The 20200-nt window shown below is 39.9% G+C and overlaps 1 protein-coding gene across 1 annotated transcript in view; it reads right to left on the reverse strand.

The window, feature by feature from the left end:
• Nucleotides 1-20200, reverse strand: part of Itprid1 (ITPR interacting domain containing 1) — a 97987-nt gene that overhangs the window by 9120 nt on the left and 68667 nt on the right. The window contains exons 7-8 of the mRNA XM_021647446.2: nt 2014-2096; nt 452-1621 (exon numbers count right to left, since the gene is read on the reverse strand). Coding sequence (XP_021503121.2) covers nt 452-1621; nt 2014-2096 — 1253 coding nt within the window. The remainder of the gene's footprint in view (nt 1-451; nt 1622-2013; nt 2097-20200) is intronic.

Consider the following 20200-nt stretch of genomic DNA (forward strand, 5'->3'; position numbering starts at 1 on the left):
TTTATAGCAACGAAATGAATCAATTCCCTACATATGTATATATGTATGTATGAATGAATGCATTAAACCCAGAGCCTTAAGCAAGTACTTAGCTACTTAGGACTTAGTACTAAGTACTTAAGAAGTACTGAGCTACATCCACAGTCTCCATCCCATTGTTATACATAATGGTCCTAGAAACACTAAATGGCCAGGCAAGATTATATAGCCTACTGAATTTAAAACTCAGTTAGACTAATGTGGAGATGAGGAAGGTCCATTAATATTATAACCTTGAACATATGAATTTATCTCATAAACTATAAAATACTCAACAAACATGATTCATGTTTGAAAAGAAGAGGTATGCTTTGAGTTTTCTCTGCTGTAAAGGAAGATGAACACCACCTCTGTGGTATTAGTGGTGTGTGTGGTGCATCTGTCTTTCCAGTTTTGTAAAGGAAACACTTACAGAGCACAGGTCCCTCACAGTGGTGTCCTGAAGTATTTTCAATGTCTCCATGAACTGGGCTTCAGGATCTTCTGTGTGTGAATACAGGAAATGCCTGCATAGAGAAGGTTCTGGGCCAGGGCTTTGCCTTCTCCTTTGGCAACTGGAACAGTGATGACAGCAGACACAACAGTGGGCAGGCATGATGTGGCAGACGCCTGTTGGGGAGATGCTAGGAAAACCTGTATCCAAAGAGATGGACTTGGTGAGGGGCATAGGTCCATGAATTAAGGCCTTATTTGGTGAGGGCCTGGGCTTGCATTTGCATGCATAAGTCTGAACAGCAACATCATTGACCTGCCTTGCTCCTGTCTGCAGGCTCATGTCTGTTGTATTAATAGGGTCACATGGAGTGCATTCAAAAGCTGTTCTTTTATTATAGGTCCCCAAGCCCACAACATTCTGCACAGCTGACACCAGATTGGAGGACATCTGGGTTGTCACATTTGAGTCAGTGGGAACATCTCCAGGTGGCTTATCAAGGTGGGGAATTGACTTCTCAAAGTCCTGAACAAGGTCACCTTTATGCGGCATGTCTCTTCTGTGTTGGTGAGGGAGCTGTGCTGGCCTCTCTTGTACCAGTGAGCTTTGCTGGGTGTCAGGGCATACTTTGCTGCTGCCTTCTGTTCCTGCAATCTCCGAATCCATATGATAGAGATTGTCTGGAGTCTGGTCCGTCCTCAACGACCTTGGTGACTCAAAGCAGTGCCTTTGTATCAGCATTTTCCCAGTACCGTTATGCCTCAGAGACCTATCTTCCTCTTCTGTGACATGAGTTACAATGACCCCCGTTGTGTTATTGCATGTAGAAGTGATGACAGATCCAACAACACTCTCTGGATGTTCTCCCTCTGGGATTGTCTTGGTGAGGGTCTTATCCTGGTTGACTGTCTCTGGTGGCCCTTCCATGACATTGAGTTGAAGCTCTTCCTCCACCACAGATGCTGAGGTCTTTCCTTCCAAGACACTTGTATCTGGGCTTGACAAAGATGAGACCACCATGTTCTTGGATTTAGAGTCATGTGATGACTCTTGCTGAGAGTCTTGCCATGATGCTGGGCTATGACTCTGGTCCCTTGGTATGCTACCTCTACACTCCTTGGGACTCTGGCTGCCTGGTAAGGAAGATACCTACAGGGGAAACCGACATGGAAAATGAATCAGAAAGTTAGGGTAGACTAGTGACACAGAAGTTGTGAGCATAGGCTATTAACTTGGAATTATATCAGATTACTTCTTTGCCTAACACCTCTTCCTATGATATTTAGTTCATTATTTAGAAAAATGAAAACAAAAGAGAAAGGAGAGGAAAGGCGAGCATCTCAACACTTGGTCTACTGTGATCCTATATTCTTTGCCCACTGAGTGTGTATATGGTATGGGCTTCAAAACTTTCCATTTATGGTGGGCACTTTAGATTTGTCCTTCCAAGTTCTCCAGAACTGAGTGTATGGTTGGAGTGTGGTTGTTAGGACTGAAAAGTATGAAGTAAGGAGTCAGAGCCCTATTCCAGTCTCTTCTACCTGGAAGGGCTGAGGCTCTGGCAGCTCCTCCAAAAACCCACTGCTGTCAGACTGACAGCTGTTTGTTCTGTCCACTCGGGTCCCTGTGGGAAGAAAAGAGACCCAGAGGTTAGGGGAATGGAATCATCCTGCCCACAGGACCAAGAGCAAACCCTCTCCATCTCTGGTACATTAGAGATTCCCCAAGGTCTGACCATGTGTGATCCAACGGGGAACTTCAAAGGACATCTTTTTTCACGTGTAAAAAAGCTCATGTACAGTTACATCTACAGTTTCCTGAGCCTGTAAACACATGACTTTTTAAACTTTAATATGGTTGATTGTGAGCTGAAACTCTACTGAGGACAAAAAAAAAAAAAAAAAATCCAAGAAGTGCATATGTCCGTAAATATCACATTAATAAAACAACAATACCTTCATGTAATATGTTTGCACATATATATTATTTTTTCCTTGACTACATTTTAGGTAATAACTCTTAGATTTTTCTGAACTCTCATTCTAAGACTGCAGGCCATGTTCATGTCTAGACTGTGGCTTTTGTTACTGTGAAACACTGAACAGGACAGAAAAGCAACAGTGCTGTGTGTACAGGCTAGGTTTTGGAGCTATCATAGGTACATGTTGTGATGTATTGTGCTGTGCTTTATTATGTTATATTGTGTGTGGGTGGCGTGAAAGAACAGGTACCTGATAGCAAGTCACTGTACTCAACTATGCATTTTATTCTGAGGCAGGGTCTCACGTATTCCAGGCTGGCCTCAAATTCAATACGTAGCCAAGCCAAGAAGGATCGTAAACATCTCATACTCCTGTCTCTACATCCTGAATGATTGCACATTTGTATACTAGCACACTCAATTTTGTGTACTGTTGTGGATTAAATCCAGGACTTCATGCATGCTAGGCAAATACTGTTACCTGAGTTTCACTCCAGCCCAAATTATTAGATTCTCATTTACTCTAGTAACTCTTACTAATGCTAGAAGGCCTTGTCTTCTCTTGGAGAAGAAAAAGACAAAGGAAGAGTCTGGAAGTTGGTCAAAAGGATGACTGTTGATAGATATGATGCTTAGAAATCTGGTACTTAAGTGAGAACCATATAACTTCCCATTGTTTAGACAGCTAACTTCTAACTCAAAGCTCTTAGCTAATATTTATCTTTGCAGATCCAGCCTTGAGGATGCCTCCCTTAACAGCAATGCCTTCTTCCCATTGGGCTGTATTCAGCCAGTCTTAATTGTAATATTCTGAGAAAGTAGAAATAGTCTGTAAGGTGGTCCAGCCAGCCCACATCCAACTCGTTTGCCTGAGGTCAAAGCAAGAAGAAAGACATCGGCTTTCCTACAACTATGAAATTTAAACCCATATTCTTTAATTCAGACTCAAGACATTTAAAAGGTAGAAATCAAGAGACAAAGCTTTAACAGCTGAACCTGGGTAAGAATGAGGAACTCAGAGGAAAATGTTGATGTAATAACATTTCTCTGATAAAAACATCACTCTTGTTGTGTTGTTAAGGATGAAATATGAAGATCTTCACCCAAGATCTTCTTCTCTTGGAAAGCTGGAGTAATAGGGTCTAGAATTTCTCTGCCTCCTGAAACAATCAAATACTGGACAAAGTACATGAAAAATGGGATTTGTTTTGTTTTAAGACAGCAGACAGCAATTCATGACAGCAATTACTGAGAAGCAGAATCAGTGATGTGAGCCCCAATAATTACTAAGATTTCTGTCCCTAGTTTACAAGCTTTGGTATAGAAACAGAAACAAATGGTGAGTCTTGTAAGACACCTATAATAAAGGAAGCAGAGTTAAAACTTTAGCAAGACTGAGACATCTAGAGTTTGCAGGACAGGGTGAGAAAAAAAGAAAATCCTGGGGAGAAACAGTTCTTGGGTACCTCATGAGATATGCTCTAGCATTGGGAAGGAGCCATCTGAAGGAGTTGAAGGAAACAGGGCTCAGCATTCACCCAGGCACAAGAAAAGGGTATGATTCCACCTGCCATATTGGAAAACTTCATAATTCACATAGCACAGATAATGTCTTGACTCAGAGGTGAGGAATAAGTAGCCTGAGAATAAACATTGTTCTGGTTCCCCAGACTGTCTTAAAAAAAAAAAATAAGACCCAAAGGAAGGGACTCTTGCCAGCTTGAACATGGCACTTGATGAACACACCTCTGGCAATTTTGCCCCTTATCTCCATTCCCTCTGCCTTGCTAAAAAACGTTAAAGTATATTCCTAAAGCTGGCTACTAACATCTATTTCCTTATTTGGCCACTTCCTTCTGAGGCTGACTGCCAAGCTCCAGATAGCAAAGCATTGAAGTATAGCAATTAAAAGCTCACTTTTGTTAACTTAATTAACATGCCCAATCAAAATACACCACCATATCGTAGTCCATTCTAACACAGATTTCCCTTTTTCTCTTATTAAAAGTTATACCTGCAAGGTCGTTTACTGCCGTTTTTTTCTGCCTAATTCAGAAAGCAGCCACTTTAACTATTCTTTCCTGCTTAATAAAGGGTCTCTCTGTGAAAACAGGTTTATGGATATGGTTTGTGCCTAATCTGGGTCCGAAAAGGAGCCCTTACTGGGTGGGGTCTCCTAACATCAAAGGCATCAGCCTGTGTAACTCAACTCTGCCCCAGAAGTAGACTCAAGAACAGCTTTTAGAAGTGCAGCGATGCTTACCATATGCAAAACTAAAGCTACACCACTGAGCATATATTACATGTCAAATATGTGCCCACACCTTCAATGAATAGTTCCAAACCTGTGTCACACAGACAACCCTTATGAAACTCAGTAGGTCACATAACACAACACCACACAAAAGCAAAAAGACAGGGACTTGGGAAGGATATTTGTAGGAAATAGGATGGGAGGGAGATAAAAGCTGGTAGGAAAGAGTAACCAAAATGCATTATATACATGAAGGAAACTGTCAATGAAGAAATACAATTAACTACAAAAGAGGCAGGTGAATGTGATCCAAACGGAGGGGGGGGGGGTCCAACAAATGGAGACGAATAAAGAATTGATGCTGATGTTATAATGATCAGACAAGGATATTAAAACACTTCTGACTATATGCCATATGGCCAAGAGTCTAGGACTATGATGAAATGTGCTAAGTGCAGACATTGAAGGTGTGTGTGTGCATGCATGTACTCATTGTGTGTGTGTACGTATGCGTGTTTAAAGACCTGAATCAAACTAAAGATGAAAACTACACTGTTTATGATCGTTTATAATGGATAAGATTAAAAGCAAACTAAAGACTGTGTAATAAAAGCAACTAATGAAAAGAAGACATAACTATAGAAATGATTCCAAATCAAAATAACATATGGAAAACAAGATTTTAAGTGGCAAAAATCACACCAGTGCACCGTGGAACCTCTCTGATTGGCTGGATATATTAATAACTAGAAAACTCTAAAGAGCATGGAGAACACTTGAAATATTTGACAGAAACAAACTCCCAGCACACAGAACAAGAGAAAAAGCTGTGCCAAGGCACATCAGAAACAACTTATTCAATAGCAATGATGAAGAGAAAAAGCCTTAAAATCAACCCCAGTAGGAAGGCATATTACATACAGTTAACAAATATAACAGCTGAAGGAGAATTGGCGTTGAAAGTAATCCAGTGAAAAGATAGGTGGATGACTCCTTTCGAGGGCAAACAATGAAGAGCCAGCAAGAGAGCATCAAACAAGTAAAAAGATTTAACTCTTTACAAAAGAAAATTGAAGAATGGGGCCAAACCCAGTGGTTGAGTAGTCGCTTAGCATTGTTAAAGTTCTGAGTTTGGTCCCCTGCAATAGGGGAAAATTGTCTATGTAAACAAACATGTTAACAAGATAGCATGAGGCTTATTAGAAAAACCTATGAATCTGTGAAAATAAATACTATTATAACTTAGAGCAGGTTATATGAAAGGAACTGATCAAATAAGTGCCTTGAAGCATAACATTCAATTTTTATAGAATATTTTATACCAATAAGAGAATATTTGTTTCTTAACACTCAATGGAAATGAGAATACTTATTACTTATTACTGGAATTTTATTATTATGTAATAATAAAAATTTTGTTTAACATATTTTAAGACCTGGGTGATCTTGTTATAGTCAAACTCAACTAGTATTAAAACTTGTCAGCCAAATTCAGGCAACATGAAAGGAGAGTAGGATTACTTTCAGGGTTAATTGTTTTAGTGAAGATGGGGAGGTTGGAGAGAGGAGGATAGAGGATGAGTTAACCAAGGTTATATGAAAAAGCCTAATAAGCATCCACTCCTCTGTAAGCTAATTAAAAATTGTAATACAAAGAAAAGTCATGTGAACAGAAGTGCCTTTCTGGGTGGAAAATGTTGCTCCAAGAAGACATTGTTTCTTCAATGCAGATCTCAGTGTGGGGCACAGGATACCTTTCTAGATGAGTTATTGGTGAGAGAACCCATGGTTATGCAAAACAATGTGGGATTCTGCTATTGCTCACTACAACCGGATGGTAAGTACCTATTGAAGAAGACACCACTCACTTTGAGTGTAGGACATATAGAGGAATCAGTTTGTACTGACCAGAAAACTCTTCCCTGACGGCTAGCTGACATAGTGGCAGATGGTGCAATGAACTTGCTCAAAGGGGAAAATATTAGTGATTTATCCAGATCTGGACCCCACATACTTTAATACTGACCTGCTTGACAATTGGAGCCAATTGGAGCAATAGTGGCATGATGACTTGGGGGCTAACCAACCTCTTTCTGATTGGATCTGAGACATGCTCCATAGGAAGAATGACCTAGCACCTAGTAGAAGCCCATGACTAGGGTAGTTATAGGTAAGTTTCCCTAGGGGGAAAACTTACTAGTGTTGTTTGGCTAAATGGTCATGTTCTCAAATTATTTCCGTAAGATTTATGTTTATCCCATAGATTTGACTTGCTTGGGTGACAGCTGATGTAGTGATATATAACTGGTCAAAGCGTCAAGTATAAATGACCCGTAAGTGTTCAGCTCTGAATGAATCATCTATATTAACCTCTTATTGCACTCCCCCACCCACAGTATTGAAGGCTCAGGAAACATCACAAAAGAAGGAAGAAAAAGAAAGAGCGAGCTGGTAAAATTTGGAGGAGAGCTGTGAAATGCTCATTTCTGGGCATGATATTATTATTGCATACATCAACTACAGTAGTGGTTACCTGCACAAGATCCAACCAGTCAAAATTATAGTACGGTGGGGGGGGGGGATGTGCGTCTGTGGGATGCCAAAGCAGCATTTGGCTTGGAGATCTGTCTGCCAGTTCCACATCAGCCTGGTCCACCTGGGTCACAGAGAGCAAGCCCAGCAGAAACAGGGAACCCAGAAGAGGTGATCTGGGCATGGGTCCATGCCCCATTCTCCCCATCATAAGGTGGCCTGTGGGAAGCTGAAGCAGCATTCAGCTTGGAGATCTTTCTGTCTGCTCCCCATGTTCCTGGCCCACCTGGGTTATAGACAGTGAACCCAGCAGAGGAATCACCAGGCAGGCAAACACCAGAGTAAACCAGACAGCTAAAGGCCATCATAAGAACACAAACAACAAAACTCAAGGCAATATGACACCACCAGTGGTCCTACCACAGCAAGCCCTGGAGATACTCTCACACCCAGGAAGATTTTAAATTTGAGGTTATGAAAATGATAGAGACATTAAAGGAGGAATATAAAGCTCTCAAAGTAGCACAGGGAAATACAACCAAACAGGTGAAAGAATCAAACAAATCTCTTCAAGAAATTAAACAATTACAGGAAACTACAATCAAATAGGAGAAGGAAATGAACAAATCTGTTTAAGACCTAAAAATAGAACTAGAAGCAATTAAGATAACAAAATCTGAAACAATTCTGGAGTTGGAAAACCTAGGAATGAGGACAGGAACTAAAGACAGAAGCATCAAGAACAGGCTTTAAGAGATGGAAGAGAGAATCCCAGGGGTAGAAGCAAAATTGAAAAAAAAAATCAATACATCAGTCAAAGAAGATGTTAAATCTAAAAAGCCCCTGATACAGAACATCCCAAAAATCTGGGACAGTATGAAAAGACCAAACCTAAGAATAATAGGAATAGAAGAATACTCCCAGCTGCAAAGCCCAGAAAATATTTTCAACAAAATCAAAGAAGAAAAGTCCTCCAACCTAAAGAAAGAAATGCCTATGAACATACAAGAAGTACACAGACCACCCTGCCATATAATAATCAAAACACTAAATTTACAGAACAAAGAGAGAATATTAGAAGTTGCAAGGGAAAAAGAAACTAACAGATGTCATGAAACAAATGGACCTAACAGAAATCTACTGAACTCTTTACCTAAACACCAGAGAATATACCTTCTCAGCACTTCACAGAACCTTCTTCTAAATTGACCATATGCTCAGTCACAAAGCAAGCCTCAACAGTTATAAAAACATTGAAATAATCCCCCTCATTTTATCAGACTACCATGGATTAAAACTGGAGATCAACAACAACACAAAAACAGAAACCCTACAAACTCATGGACAGTGAACAACTCCCTACTCAACAATGACTAGATCAGGAAAGATATTAAAGACTTTCTAGTATTCAGTGACAATAAAGGCACAATATACTCAAACTAATGGGACACAGTGAAAGCAGTGCTAAAAGGAAAGTTCATAGCACTAAGCACCTTCATAAAAAATTCAAGAGATCCTATACTAGTAACTTATCAGCATAACTGAAATCTCTAGAACAGAAGGAAGCAAACACACCAAAGAGGAGTAGACAACAGGAAATAATCAGACTCAGGGCTGAAATCAATAAATTGGTAACAAAAATAATATACAAAGAATCAATGAAACCAAATCCTGTTTTTTTTTTTTTTTTTGAAGTTAAAGTTAAACTTGAGCTTATTCTCTCAGTGGTTTTATTAGCTTGAATTCTTTTTTTTAATTTTTTTTAAGTTTTATTAATTACACTTTATTCATTTTGTATCCCCCCATAAGCCCCTCCCTCCTCCCCTCCCAGTCTCCCCCTCCCTCTCTTCTGCATGCATGCCCCTCCCCAAGTCCACTGATAGGGGAGGTCCTCCTCTCCTTCTTTCTGATCTTAGTCTATCAGTTTTCATCAGAAGTGGCTGCATTGTCAGGGTTCTAGGTTATCTCCATGAATAGTCCTTGGTTGGAGTATGAGTCTCTGGGAAGTTCCCTGTGTTCAAATTTTCTTGTTCTGTTGCTCTCCTTATGGAGACCCTGTCCTCTCCAGCTCTTACTATTTCCCACTTCTTACATAAAATTCCATTCATTCTGCCCGACTTTTCTTGAGAAAAATCAACCAGATAGACAAACCCTTAGCCAAACTAACTAAAAGGCAGAAAGAGAGTATCCAAATTAACAAAATCAGAAACAAAAAGGGGAACATAACAACAGAAAATCAAAAAATCATTAGGTCTTATTTCAAAAGCTTGTATTCCACAAAACTGGAACATCTAAAGGAAAAGACAATTTTCTTAATAGATTTCAACCAAAGCTAAAGCAAGATCAGATAAACAGTTTAAACAGTTCTGTAACCCCTAACCCCTGAGAAAATAGAAGCAGTCATCAAAAGTGTCCCAACCAAAAAAAAAAAAAAGCCCAGGTGGTTTTAGCTTAGAATTCTACCAGACATTAAAAGGAAGAACTAATACCAATATACCTCAAACTATTCCACAAAAACAAAGCTGAAAGAACATTGCAAAACTCATTTTATTAAGTCATAGACACCCTGATAACTAAACCACACAAAGACACGAAGAAAACGAATTTCAGACCAATTTCACTCATGAATATCAATGCAAAGATATTCAATTAAATACCCACAAACCAAATCCAAGAACACATCAAATACATAACCATGATCAAGTAGGCTTCATCCCAGCGATGGGATGCTTTGTATGGTTCAACATACAAGAATCCATTAATGTCATCCACCAAATAAACAAACTCAAAGAAAAATATCATGATCATCTCACTAGATGCAGAAAAAGCCTTTGACAAAATGGAACACTCCTTCACAAAGAAAGTCTTTCAGGGATACAAGCCTCATGCCTAAACATAATAAGGGCTATATAAAGCAAAACGATTGCTAACATCAACTTAAATGGAAGTACACTTAAAGCAATTCTGCTAAAACCAGGGCCAAGGCAAGGCTGTCCACTCTAGCTATACCTCTTCAATATAGTACTTGAAGTTCTAGATAAAGTAATAAAGCAACTAAAAGAGATCAAGAGGACACAAATTGGCAAAGAAGACATCGAAGTATTGCTATTTGCAGATGATACAATAGTGTACATAAGCGACCACTAATTTCCACCAGAAAAAAATCCTACAGCTGATAAACAGCTTCAGCAAAGTGGCTGGTTATAAGATTAATGCAAAAAATCAGTAGCTCTCCTGTATACAAACAACAAATGGTCTGAGAAAGAAATTAGGGAAAATAGACCCTTACAATAGCCACAAATAATATAAAGTATCTTGGTGTAACTCTAACCAAGCAAGTGAAAGACCTGTATGACAAGAACTTCAAGTATCTGAAGAAAGAAATTGAAGGAGATATCAGAAGATGGAAAGATTGCCCATGCTGGTGGATCAGTAGGATTAACATAGTAAAAATGGCCATCTTACCAAAAGCAATCTACAGATCCAATGCAATCCCCATCAAAATACCAACACAGTTCTTTACAGACCTTGAAAGAACAATTCTAAACTTCATATGGAAAAAAAAAAAACAGAATAACTAAAATAATCCTATACAATTCAAGAACTTCTGGAGGTATCTCCATCCCTGACTTCAAGCTATACTACGGAGCAATAGTAATTAAAACTGTGTGGGTCTGGCATAGAAATAGACTAGTTGATCAATGGAATTGAATGGAAGATCCACAATTAAACCCACACACTTATGTTCACTCAATTTTTCACAAAGGAGCTAAAACATTTCAAAAGCTTGGCATAGACTTTCTAATATTTTTTATGTGGTTTCTTGATGACTTTAGCAAGAGCCCATCTATTCTCAACAGCTGAGTGAACAGACCACCCTTGAATACTTTCTACATCAATTTTCTATTTCAAGCTACCCTGTGTCCTTTAGAGCACTTGACTGTCTATTCGCACCAGAGGAGCTCCTGACAATAGACATTCAGTAAGTAGGGCTGACGTCCACATCTCCTTCATCACCCCTGGCTATAGCATTTACAGCAAGAGTCCTCAGCAAGAGGCCTGAACACTGGGGAGGAGAGGCAGGATAGAGTGTGAAGGCACTTGCCTTATCAAAGGCTTGGACCCATGGAAGACTCCCAGCACACCATTGTTACACGCCTTTCCAGAAAACCTCTATACGATTCTTGTTCTGGAGCAGGCGCCACAAACTAATAACTCCTATTACCCTCGCCACAATCAGAGTGTATTCTGCCAGTAAGCCAAACATCTGCCTATATGCTGGCTAGTCTCTAATGACCTGGTCCCTGAGATCTATGGGTGATTTGTTCCAAGGCACTCCATCCCTCAGAATACCAAATCTCCAGATACTGAACTCCCTCGCACAAAATGCCACAATATTTGCATTTGACACATAAACACCCTTTGTAGCGTCTTGAGTAATCTTCGGTTATTTAAAATACCTAATATAATTTAAATGGTGGATAAAAGTAGTTACACTGTATAGCTTAAGAAACAGCAAAGAGAAAAAATTTACACATTTTATATATACACATATTTCTGGATAGTTTCAGTTCCAGGTTTGCAGACAGACACAGCTCTTACGGGTGTGGGCACTCAGTGTAAGCAGCCATAGCACTGTAGTCTCTACACAATCGGCGTCATTTGTTCTAAAGGATTTGTATCTGTGGCATTAACAGCAGTTACCTTTCATTAACTGTATTTGGGTAAATCGCACAATGGTTAAATCCCACTTAAGTGATATCTCTGGACTTTAATTAAACAACATAGAAACAAACTGAAAATTCACTTCTGTGGTGAGACTGAACAACAGAGTCGGGCATGATTCTCTCAAGAAAAGAGGATTTTTTTCAATTTTTGTTTGCTTTAGAAGTCAACTGTGTGCAGCCTGAATCATTCTGAGAGATTTAAGGAAAGCGTGGGCCGATTTACAGATGGGTTAGTTTCTTTAGGAGACTAAGATCTTTGCCCCTTATAAAGGAGTTTCAGTGGCTATCAACAGCTAGGTGTTATGGATCTTCTCGTTCTCATTTCTCCTTAGGGCTTTAGGAGTTAAACAGAAATAAAGGATGAGAAATCACCTAGCCGGGATGGCTATGATGGACTATTAAGCAAACAGACAAATACAAATGAGCATCGTTTATCACTGCCACACCCTCCCGTTAGCACACAGGCAGGAGGGCTTGACTTCCGGAGCAAGAACGTGGCGCTGGAAGAGTAACGGAAGTTGTACTGGCCCCACACAGTCCTAGGAAAACTGCAGCAGGCGCTTACTGGCAAGGGACCTTTGCTGGGGACTTTCTCCCAAGGAGCCACAGCTCTCCCACCCCCAAGTGGAGGCCTTGTTTTCTACCTTGCTTCCTGAAGTTGTTGGGTTTTTGTTTGTTCTTCTCCTAGAGAGTTTTTGGGTTTTTTTGTTTGTTTGTTTGTTTGTTTTGTTTTTATCACGCAAGCTTTTGCTCTCGTAGGTCCATCAGTTAGATAAAGACACCCTCCATCATTGTAACCTCTCTGCTTGATTTCTTTTTGCCCTCACCAACTGCCAGTTCACCAACTCCATTTATCCCGTGGTTCAAAGATGCTAAACTCTAAATCTTTTTTACTGACTTCCCATTGGAACACCCAACTGACTCATCTGATAGATTTATAGCCACATCCACTAGCTTTGCGTCCTGTCTCTCCTACGTAGGGGCTGTTATTTTGTTACCTTGGGCTTGTGATGAGATCAATGCCCAATAATCTACTAACACATAAATATCTTGTCTAATTACAGGTAAGTTCTTTCCAAGGGTATCATTTGAACTATGATAATGCAGTCTCTGTTGGTACCCCTGTTTATAGTATTCGTGACTGTGATGACTGGCGTTAATAGTCATTAGAAATTAACTGCTGCATTGCACAATTGTCTTCTGGGATTTAGATTTCACCCTTGCAGTTGGGTGAGCCCTGCCTGCAGGTGGGAGTGCTGGATTGTGTTAACACTCCTCTACCCAAGAGAAAGACGCCTGAGGCACTTTGTCAAAGTCACCACCAGATGGCAGCATTACACCAACCACGGAGGAGCCAGGCCCTTGCCAAGGCCCTCCTCCTGAAGGAGCCGCCTTTCCGGACTGTGTCATCAGTAAAAGCACCTGAGTTGCATTGAAAATAGTCTGAGCTCAGAGAGTCTCAGGAAACAAAAAATGATAAGGAGTTGACATGTAAATTGCGAGGAGATGAAGAGAATGCGGTATGCAGCGACAGAAAGTATGCCAAAATCATACAGAATAAGAACTGTGGTCCAGCCTTAGACTTTGGTGTTAAATCATCCACATCAATGGAGTCTTCATTACCTATTTAATTGTCAAGTATCTATCACATTCATTGTCCCAGGGTGGAAAGTTCTGTGACAGCTCAGCGGTGAGGCTGAGTCATGTGTCTCAGAACCGGTGTGGACTTACAGATGAGGCAAAAGCAGATGGCCTCAGGAGGGGGTAGGAAGCTGAGATGAGCAGGGGCTGCTTTGCCCAGTCAGAAGCAATGAGGATGGTTTGGACTGCAGTGGCTATCACAAAGGCACTTTAGAAAAAATGTGATTTCAAATGCTTCAGAACATCTTTATGCTCTGTCTTCTGGTCCCCACATTAAGAAGTCAAAAATGGAATTACCTACCATTCGATGCTGCAATATCTTCTAGAGCCTTCCTCAGAGCTATCATCCAGCTACTTTGCACACAGAATTATTCATATGTGGCAGAAAATATACAACTTTTAGAAAACGCTCCTACTACTGACAGCCAGATCTGTAGTACTTCCTATTGTCTGGTCACACAGGCCGTGTCTAGGCCCCTTTTCTGAAGATGGCTCTCTGACTTTAGGTCCTCTGAAGACGGCTCTCCTCACTTGTAGGACCCCTTATGTCCATCCTCATGGGACAGGGTTTCCAGGTCATTTGTTCTTTGTGCTTTTAAATAAGCTCTTGGACGATTTGCTCTAAGACCAAGCCCTCAAATCTCGTCTTAGGAGCTGACATGCTGTCCAGCTAGCATGAGAGAGAAAAGAGCGGTTCTCTGCTCCCTCCATCTAGTTCAGTTTAACACACATAGCCTACCAGTTTGCATCCTTGTAAGGTTTGTTCTGGGTCCTGTGGGATGGAGGTCCATTCTGTCAAGGATAGTCTGACCTCCATTCTGAAGTCTATCTGTGTCATCCCTGGCTTTCCCAAACATTCCCGCTGCCAGCCAAGCCCTTGCTGATACAGTGAGAAGGACAGGATGCAGAGGCAGAGTTGTCGATGTTCCTGGGGAATCCTTCATCCCTAGGAAATGTGCACTGGGTCTTCTTGGGTCTTATACTGTTCTAGATACTGCACAGCATGCCAGCAAAGATACTTGCCCTTCTGAGCTCATGACTGCCTTTTGTCTGATTCCAGGAAGAACTGAAGAAGAGATGGTATGTTGATGGGTTTAGGAAAACCCATCTGAGACGAGTTAGTGCATCCATCCACACCAGAAGCTCTGAGTAGCACAGCTTCCTTTATAGAAGATTCCTACAGCAAACCCAAGAGAATCCATGAGCACTCAGATGACACTTTGCAAGCTCTTGAATCTTAGGATTTTCCCTCTCCTCTTCTTTCTTATTGTTCCAGGTTTACCTGTTTCTCCTTCATTCATAAGAATTGCTACATTTCTTAGCCCCTGGAGAAAAATACTTCCCTAAAATGAACTTATTTGGCTTGATACTATTAATTAATTCACTATTATAAAAAATAGTTCAATATCATAAAAATTTATGCAATATTATAAAAAATTTCTAAGGTAAAGACACCTTAGAAAACAACAACAACAAAAAGAAACCATGTTACATAATCTAATCATGTGGGACGGCAAAGTATTTCTATGTACTCTGGACCAGTTGAGCCCCTATGCACAGGCCCACTTTGTAGCCTCCTTCTTTTCAAGTAACATATTGTGAATTTTTATGGACAATTCTTAAAATTGTGTGTGTGCGCGCGTGTGGGCATGTGTGTGTGTGTGTGTGTATGTGTGTATAAGCACTTGTGTTTTCTCTGAATAAAACTCTCTCTTTTCATGTTCTTCAGAAGCTTGGAAAGGCAACCTTCAGTTTCTTAATAGCTAAACACTTTGTGGATTATCCTAGAATTAATGACATTTTAAAGATTTACTGTTTAGCCCTACTACAAACTCTGTAGGCTCCAATAGCAGCTTACCTTTAGGGTGTACCCACTGATGGAATAGTAACACAGTTGTTCTGGGGTAACCAACAACCTCTAAAATTAGAGTTAGACACAGTCCATGAGACGAAATCTATACCTAATATTGTTAAGAAAGTCAAGAACCTGAGAATAGACAGGTTATGGGCACTAGGGGAAAACCAACCATTATTCTGCTAAATGAAAATAGCAATAAAATAACTCCTAATGACATATTGTTATATCCAGAGAACAGTGCATGGCTCATCCATCATCAAAAAAGTTTTTTTTTTTTCTTGTAATAATGAACACCCACAACTGCACAATGTGCAGAGAGTGAGAGACTTTGAAATGGCCATCTTTAAATGGTATGTTTGAATCAATTTCCAACACTCTGGGATTAGGGATTGATGTGAAAGAGGAAGCAGAAAGAGTATAAGAGCCAGGGTTGGAAAACCCTGTTGACTCCAAGAAAACAGCATTTCCCAGACACAATAGAGCTGACACACATATAAACTCACAGAGGGTGACAGCATGCTCAAGACCAGCACAAATTCCAAGTGAGCACAAAGTCCCACCTCTAATCAAGAAACTGCATAGTGATGGCTGCTGGGACAGGGAAAACCAGTTTTCATCAATGGAGCCACACAGAATATATCAACTACACTTCAACAAAGAGCTTGTGTTCAGTATTTTATTTTATGAGAGAGAGAGAGAGAGAGAGAGAGAGAGAGAGAGAGAGAGAACATAAAATTGGATGGTACTGAGGGGAGAAAAGATGTGGAAGGAGTTAAGGAGGAGAAAGAACATGATCAAACTACTGTATAAAAAGTTATTTAAAAATAAAAATTTTCTGTTTAAAGCTCATCTCCAATGTTATTTGTTAAACATTCACTTTTTAAAATGTCCATGCTCTTTAAAAATGGAGATAAACATCTGACTCATCTAAAGGTTGGCCTCCTTTAATAAATTTGTAAACATCTTTAGGCACACTGTTTAACTGTCTCTTTTTACTTGATTTGTCATATTTTTGCATACTTATGCCCATTCAATTTGCTTTTTTCTTTTCTTTGCTTCTTTAAGTGTACATCATTTTCAAAGAACTCTAAATCATTTTCCTCATCAAGCTTATTCACTCTTTCTGCCACTGTTATTTTGAGATGTAGTTGGTCCTATTGCTTTTTGATTTTATGTTGTGTGCTTTTGCGACTGTGGTAGACATAGCAAAAGCATGCTGCATTGGATGAGAATCTAAGAGAATCTAACCCTTCGTTCTGAAAATTCAGCATAATGTTTCTGGCCCTCCCACCCTAAACGCATCCGATTTTATCTGAAAATAATGAGTCTTTCTAATGAGTCATTTGTGGTCTCTGTCAGATCAGCTTTACAGGTGATTCTCTCTCATTCACATAAAAGATGGACACAGGTCTTATTTTATGTCGTGTTATTGTTGTCTTAAAAATACTGAACTTCCTTTCATGTTGAAATAGGACTAATTTAGTTCACACACACACAGTGTATGAGCAGTTCTTTCCTTCACCATGTGTGTTCTGAGGATCAAAATGAGTTCAGCAGATTTGGCATGAAGTGCTTTTGTCCATTGAGCCATCTTGCTGACCTACTACAATGGCTTTTTTTTTTTTTCATTCCTCAGAAATCTCTTTGATAATTGTCACAAGTGTAAGACACATAATTCTTTCTTTTTTATTTTTATTTATTATTAGTTACATTTTACTAACTCTGTATCCCAGCTGTATCCCACTCCCTCATTCCCTCCCAATCCCTCTCTCCCTCCCTCATCTCCTCCCTGCCCCTTTCCAAGTCCACTGATTGGGGAGGTCCTCCTCCCCTTTCATCTGACCCTGTTTTATCAATGGCCTGTTTTACAATGGCTTTTGAGCTGTATCACCAGGACCTTTCGCGGAAACTTAAAGGAAGATGAAGGGAGATCTGAAGTACTTGCTATACTGTCGGCACTCCATATTTAACTGTATTAGTCTTTCTCAATGTTTGCTCTCTGCCAACAGTAGTATGTCTTATCTGATTTCTTTTTTTCTTCTAGTAATTCGGAATGCATAGTATGTTATTACTCTTAATTACTGATACTATAAAATTCAAATGCAGTTCAGATACAACTATTGATATTGAACACCAAACAATTGAAAGTATTGACTCTGCAGCTAGTCAGTTTTCCTTTTTTTCTCTCTCTTATTTTTGGAGGTGGTGGTGGTGGTGGTAGTGTCAAGATAGGGTTTCTCTCTGTGGCCTTGGCTGTTCTGGACTTACTTTGTAGACCAAGCTGGCCTCAAACTTGCAGAGATCTACCTACCTGCCTCTGCCTTCCCGAGTGCTGAGATTACAGGTGTGTGCTACTCCACCGGGCTGGCTAGTCACTTTTCTTTTTTTTTTTTTTTTTTCAATGCAGTTTATTCAGGAACATTGAATAATCCTCGGACCCCGGGGAAAGCCAGCCCACAGCTTAAATAGCCTCTGGGTAGCCAACCCAGGCATGCCACGGGGGCAATGCAGATAGGTCCACATACATGGAAGCAAGCCAGATCCTCGGCCTTAGCCAAATGTGGAGTTGTTCGTGACAGAGAGCACTCACCATCGGGAAGGTGGAAGGCAGAAACCAGCTCCATCTTTAAGGCATAGCATTCCGCAGCTCTCTACAGTTCCCCCTTTTTGTTTTAGACGCATCAGGCAAGAGTAGAGGTCTGATCTCTGATATTAGAAATATATTGGGACTTTGTACAGATGTTCATTTAGGTGTCATCCACCCAAAGAGCATCAGACCCGTCCGATACTTTTTTCTCAGAGGCGGGACCTGGGGCATCAACCCGCATGCAATCAGACATGCTCTTCTCTGGGTCCAAAGCGGCTGACCCTGAGTGCAGTGCTTAGCCTCGCATCCTGAGCGTATCATTTTCATTGACAATTTTTGCTCAGAAATTCAGCATTCTATGGTATGTTCTATGATTTTGGACATAGTCATTGACACTTTCGGTATTTTCTCTTTGCAGACTATCATGGTCAGCAGTATGGGGTAGAGCTAAAAGTCTTTGAAAGCTGCCTTGCTAGCCTATCACACAGGCTACCCTCTTTTAGTGGACCTTTCTCAGAAACTATGGTTGCTCTGCCACTGAGCTTTTGCTCACACGAACGATTACATCAAATGCCAATCTCGAAGTCTTCATGTCCATTTTAAAACACAACTAACACATCTCTGCATATCTTCTGTCATCTGAAGTAAGGGTTTGCTGATAGGTGACTGCACAAGAAGAACCTTCATTGAGGCTATTGATGGACCATTCTATTTTTAAATACTGTATATCACTTTCTCAAGCACCTTTTCTTTGAAGAATGTTTTTTTTGAAGAATGTCATCTCTTCATGGAAACTGTTAAAAAGGACTCTTCAAAATAATTTATGCCAGGGAGTGATGAAGTAATGGTTATTCATGCTTTCCCTTCCCGTACAAGATATGCCTATGCCCAGGGTCAGATCAAGAAGCCAGTGGGGTTAGAGTTTAATGGAATGGGATAATCTATAAACAGCTGGCCACTCAGGACCTTGAAATAAAGCAAGTTGAAATTTTAGTCTAAATATTCTGAAAATTGAATAGTTATGAATTTATTCTTCAAACAGTCCCTTCTTTGTCTACATAGACAATTTTTATTAGTCATTCTTGAGATTAAAAACAAAGAGAAGTGATCCATTTTTAGAAGTAAGTCTGATTCATTGTCCCAGAGGAATGTGATGTAATGATAAATTTTAATTTAGATCTTGGTTTATCCCATTTTCAAAACAGAGAGATAGGAGTTTCTAAGACTAAATGAATAGTGAATTAAGATCCCAAATAACTTGATATTATGAAAGTTTAATATTTTTCTTATCTTACATAGTATCATTAGTTGGAATTTTAATTTCTATATTGACTTGCCTACCATAGTTCCATGGGTAAAATTCATGTTTTTCTCTAGTGAATCAGATTAGGAGATATTATTGTTCAAGTTAACTCACTGATTGACAAGTTATTAGTCAATTGTTTAAATAGTAAGAAGAATTATTCTTTTTAAATGACATTCTAGTTCATCAAAAGCAAGAATCGAAGATATAATGGAGAGAAAAATAGTTGTAAGGCTAGAGGACTAAGGTTTTCTTCAACTTGAAGGCTAGAATTCTGCTGCCTTGTTGGCATGAAGGTTCCCCAGGTTTGATTTTCAGCACCATACAAATGAATAAATAAATATGTATCAAGTTTATGATATCTTCTCTAGCTGTATTTTAAAGGACAACTATGAAATCATGGCTGAATGGGAAGCAGGACTTCCTAGAAAGACCAACTGTGCCTTAGTTACACCAGACTCATTCTTCTGTGCCCATGTCCCCACCCACTCCTGTAATTTTCTGACTTGACTTGTATTCTAGGCTTGTGTTCAGGAAATGGGAGATGCTTAAAAGATAGGAGGCTGAAGGAAGAGCCTAAACTGTGTGTTCACTGCCTTCTTTTCCAGGAGGCTTTTGGAAGACAGCTGCGTGTTTACGCTCAATAAAAGTTTGAGATTTTAGAGATTTCAACTCATACAGGCCTACAGAAAAGATGGACAGAGGATTGGGGCATTATCTTCCAGATATACATACGTAATCCTTTCATTTCACAGCTCTTACTGCTGTGAAGAGATACCATGACCACAACAACTCTAATAAAGGAGTTGGGGCTGTCTTACAGTTCATAGGTTTGATTTATTACC

Source organism: Meriones unguiculatus, chromosome 3 (assembly GCF_030254825.1).
Source record: "Meriones unguiculatus strain TT.TT164.6M chromosome 3, Bangor_MerUng_6.1, whole genome shotgun sequence".
NCBI lineage: Eukaryota > Metazoa > Chordata > Mammalia > Rodentia > Muridae > Meriones > Meriones unguiculatus.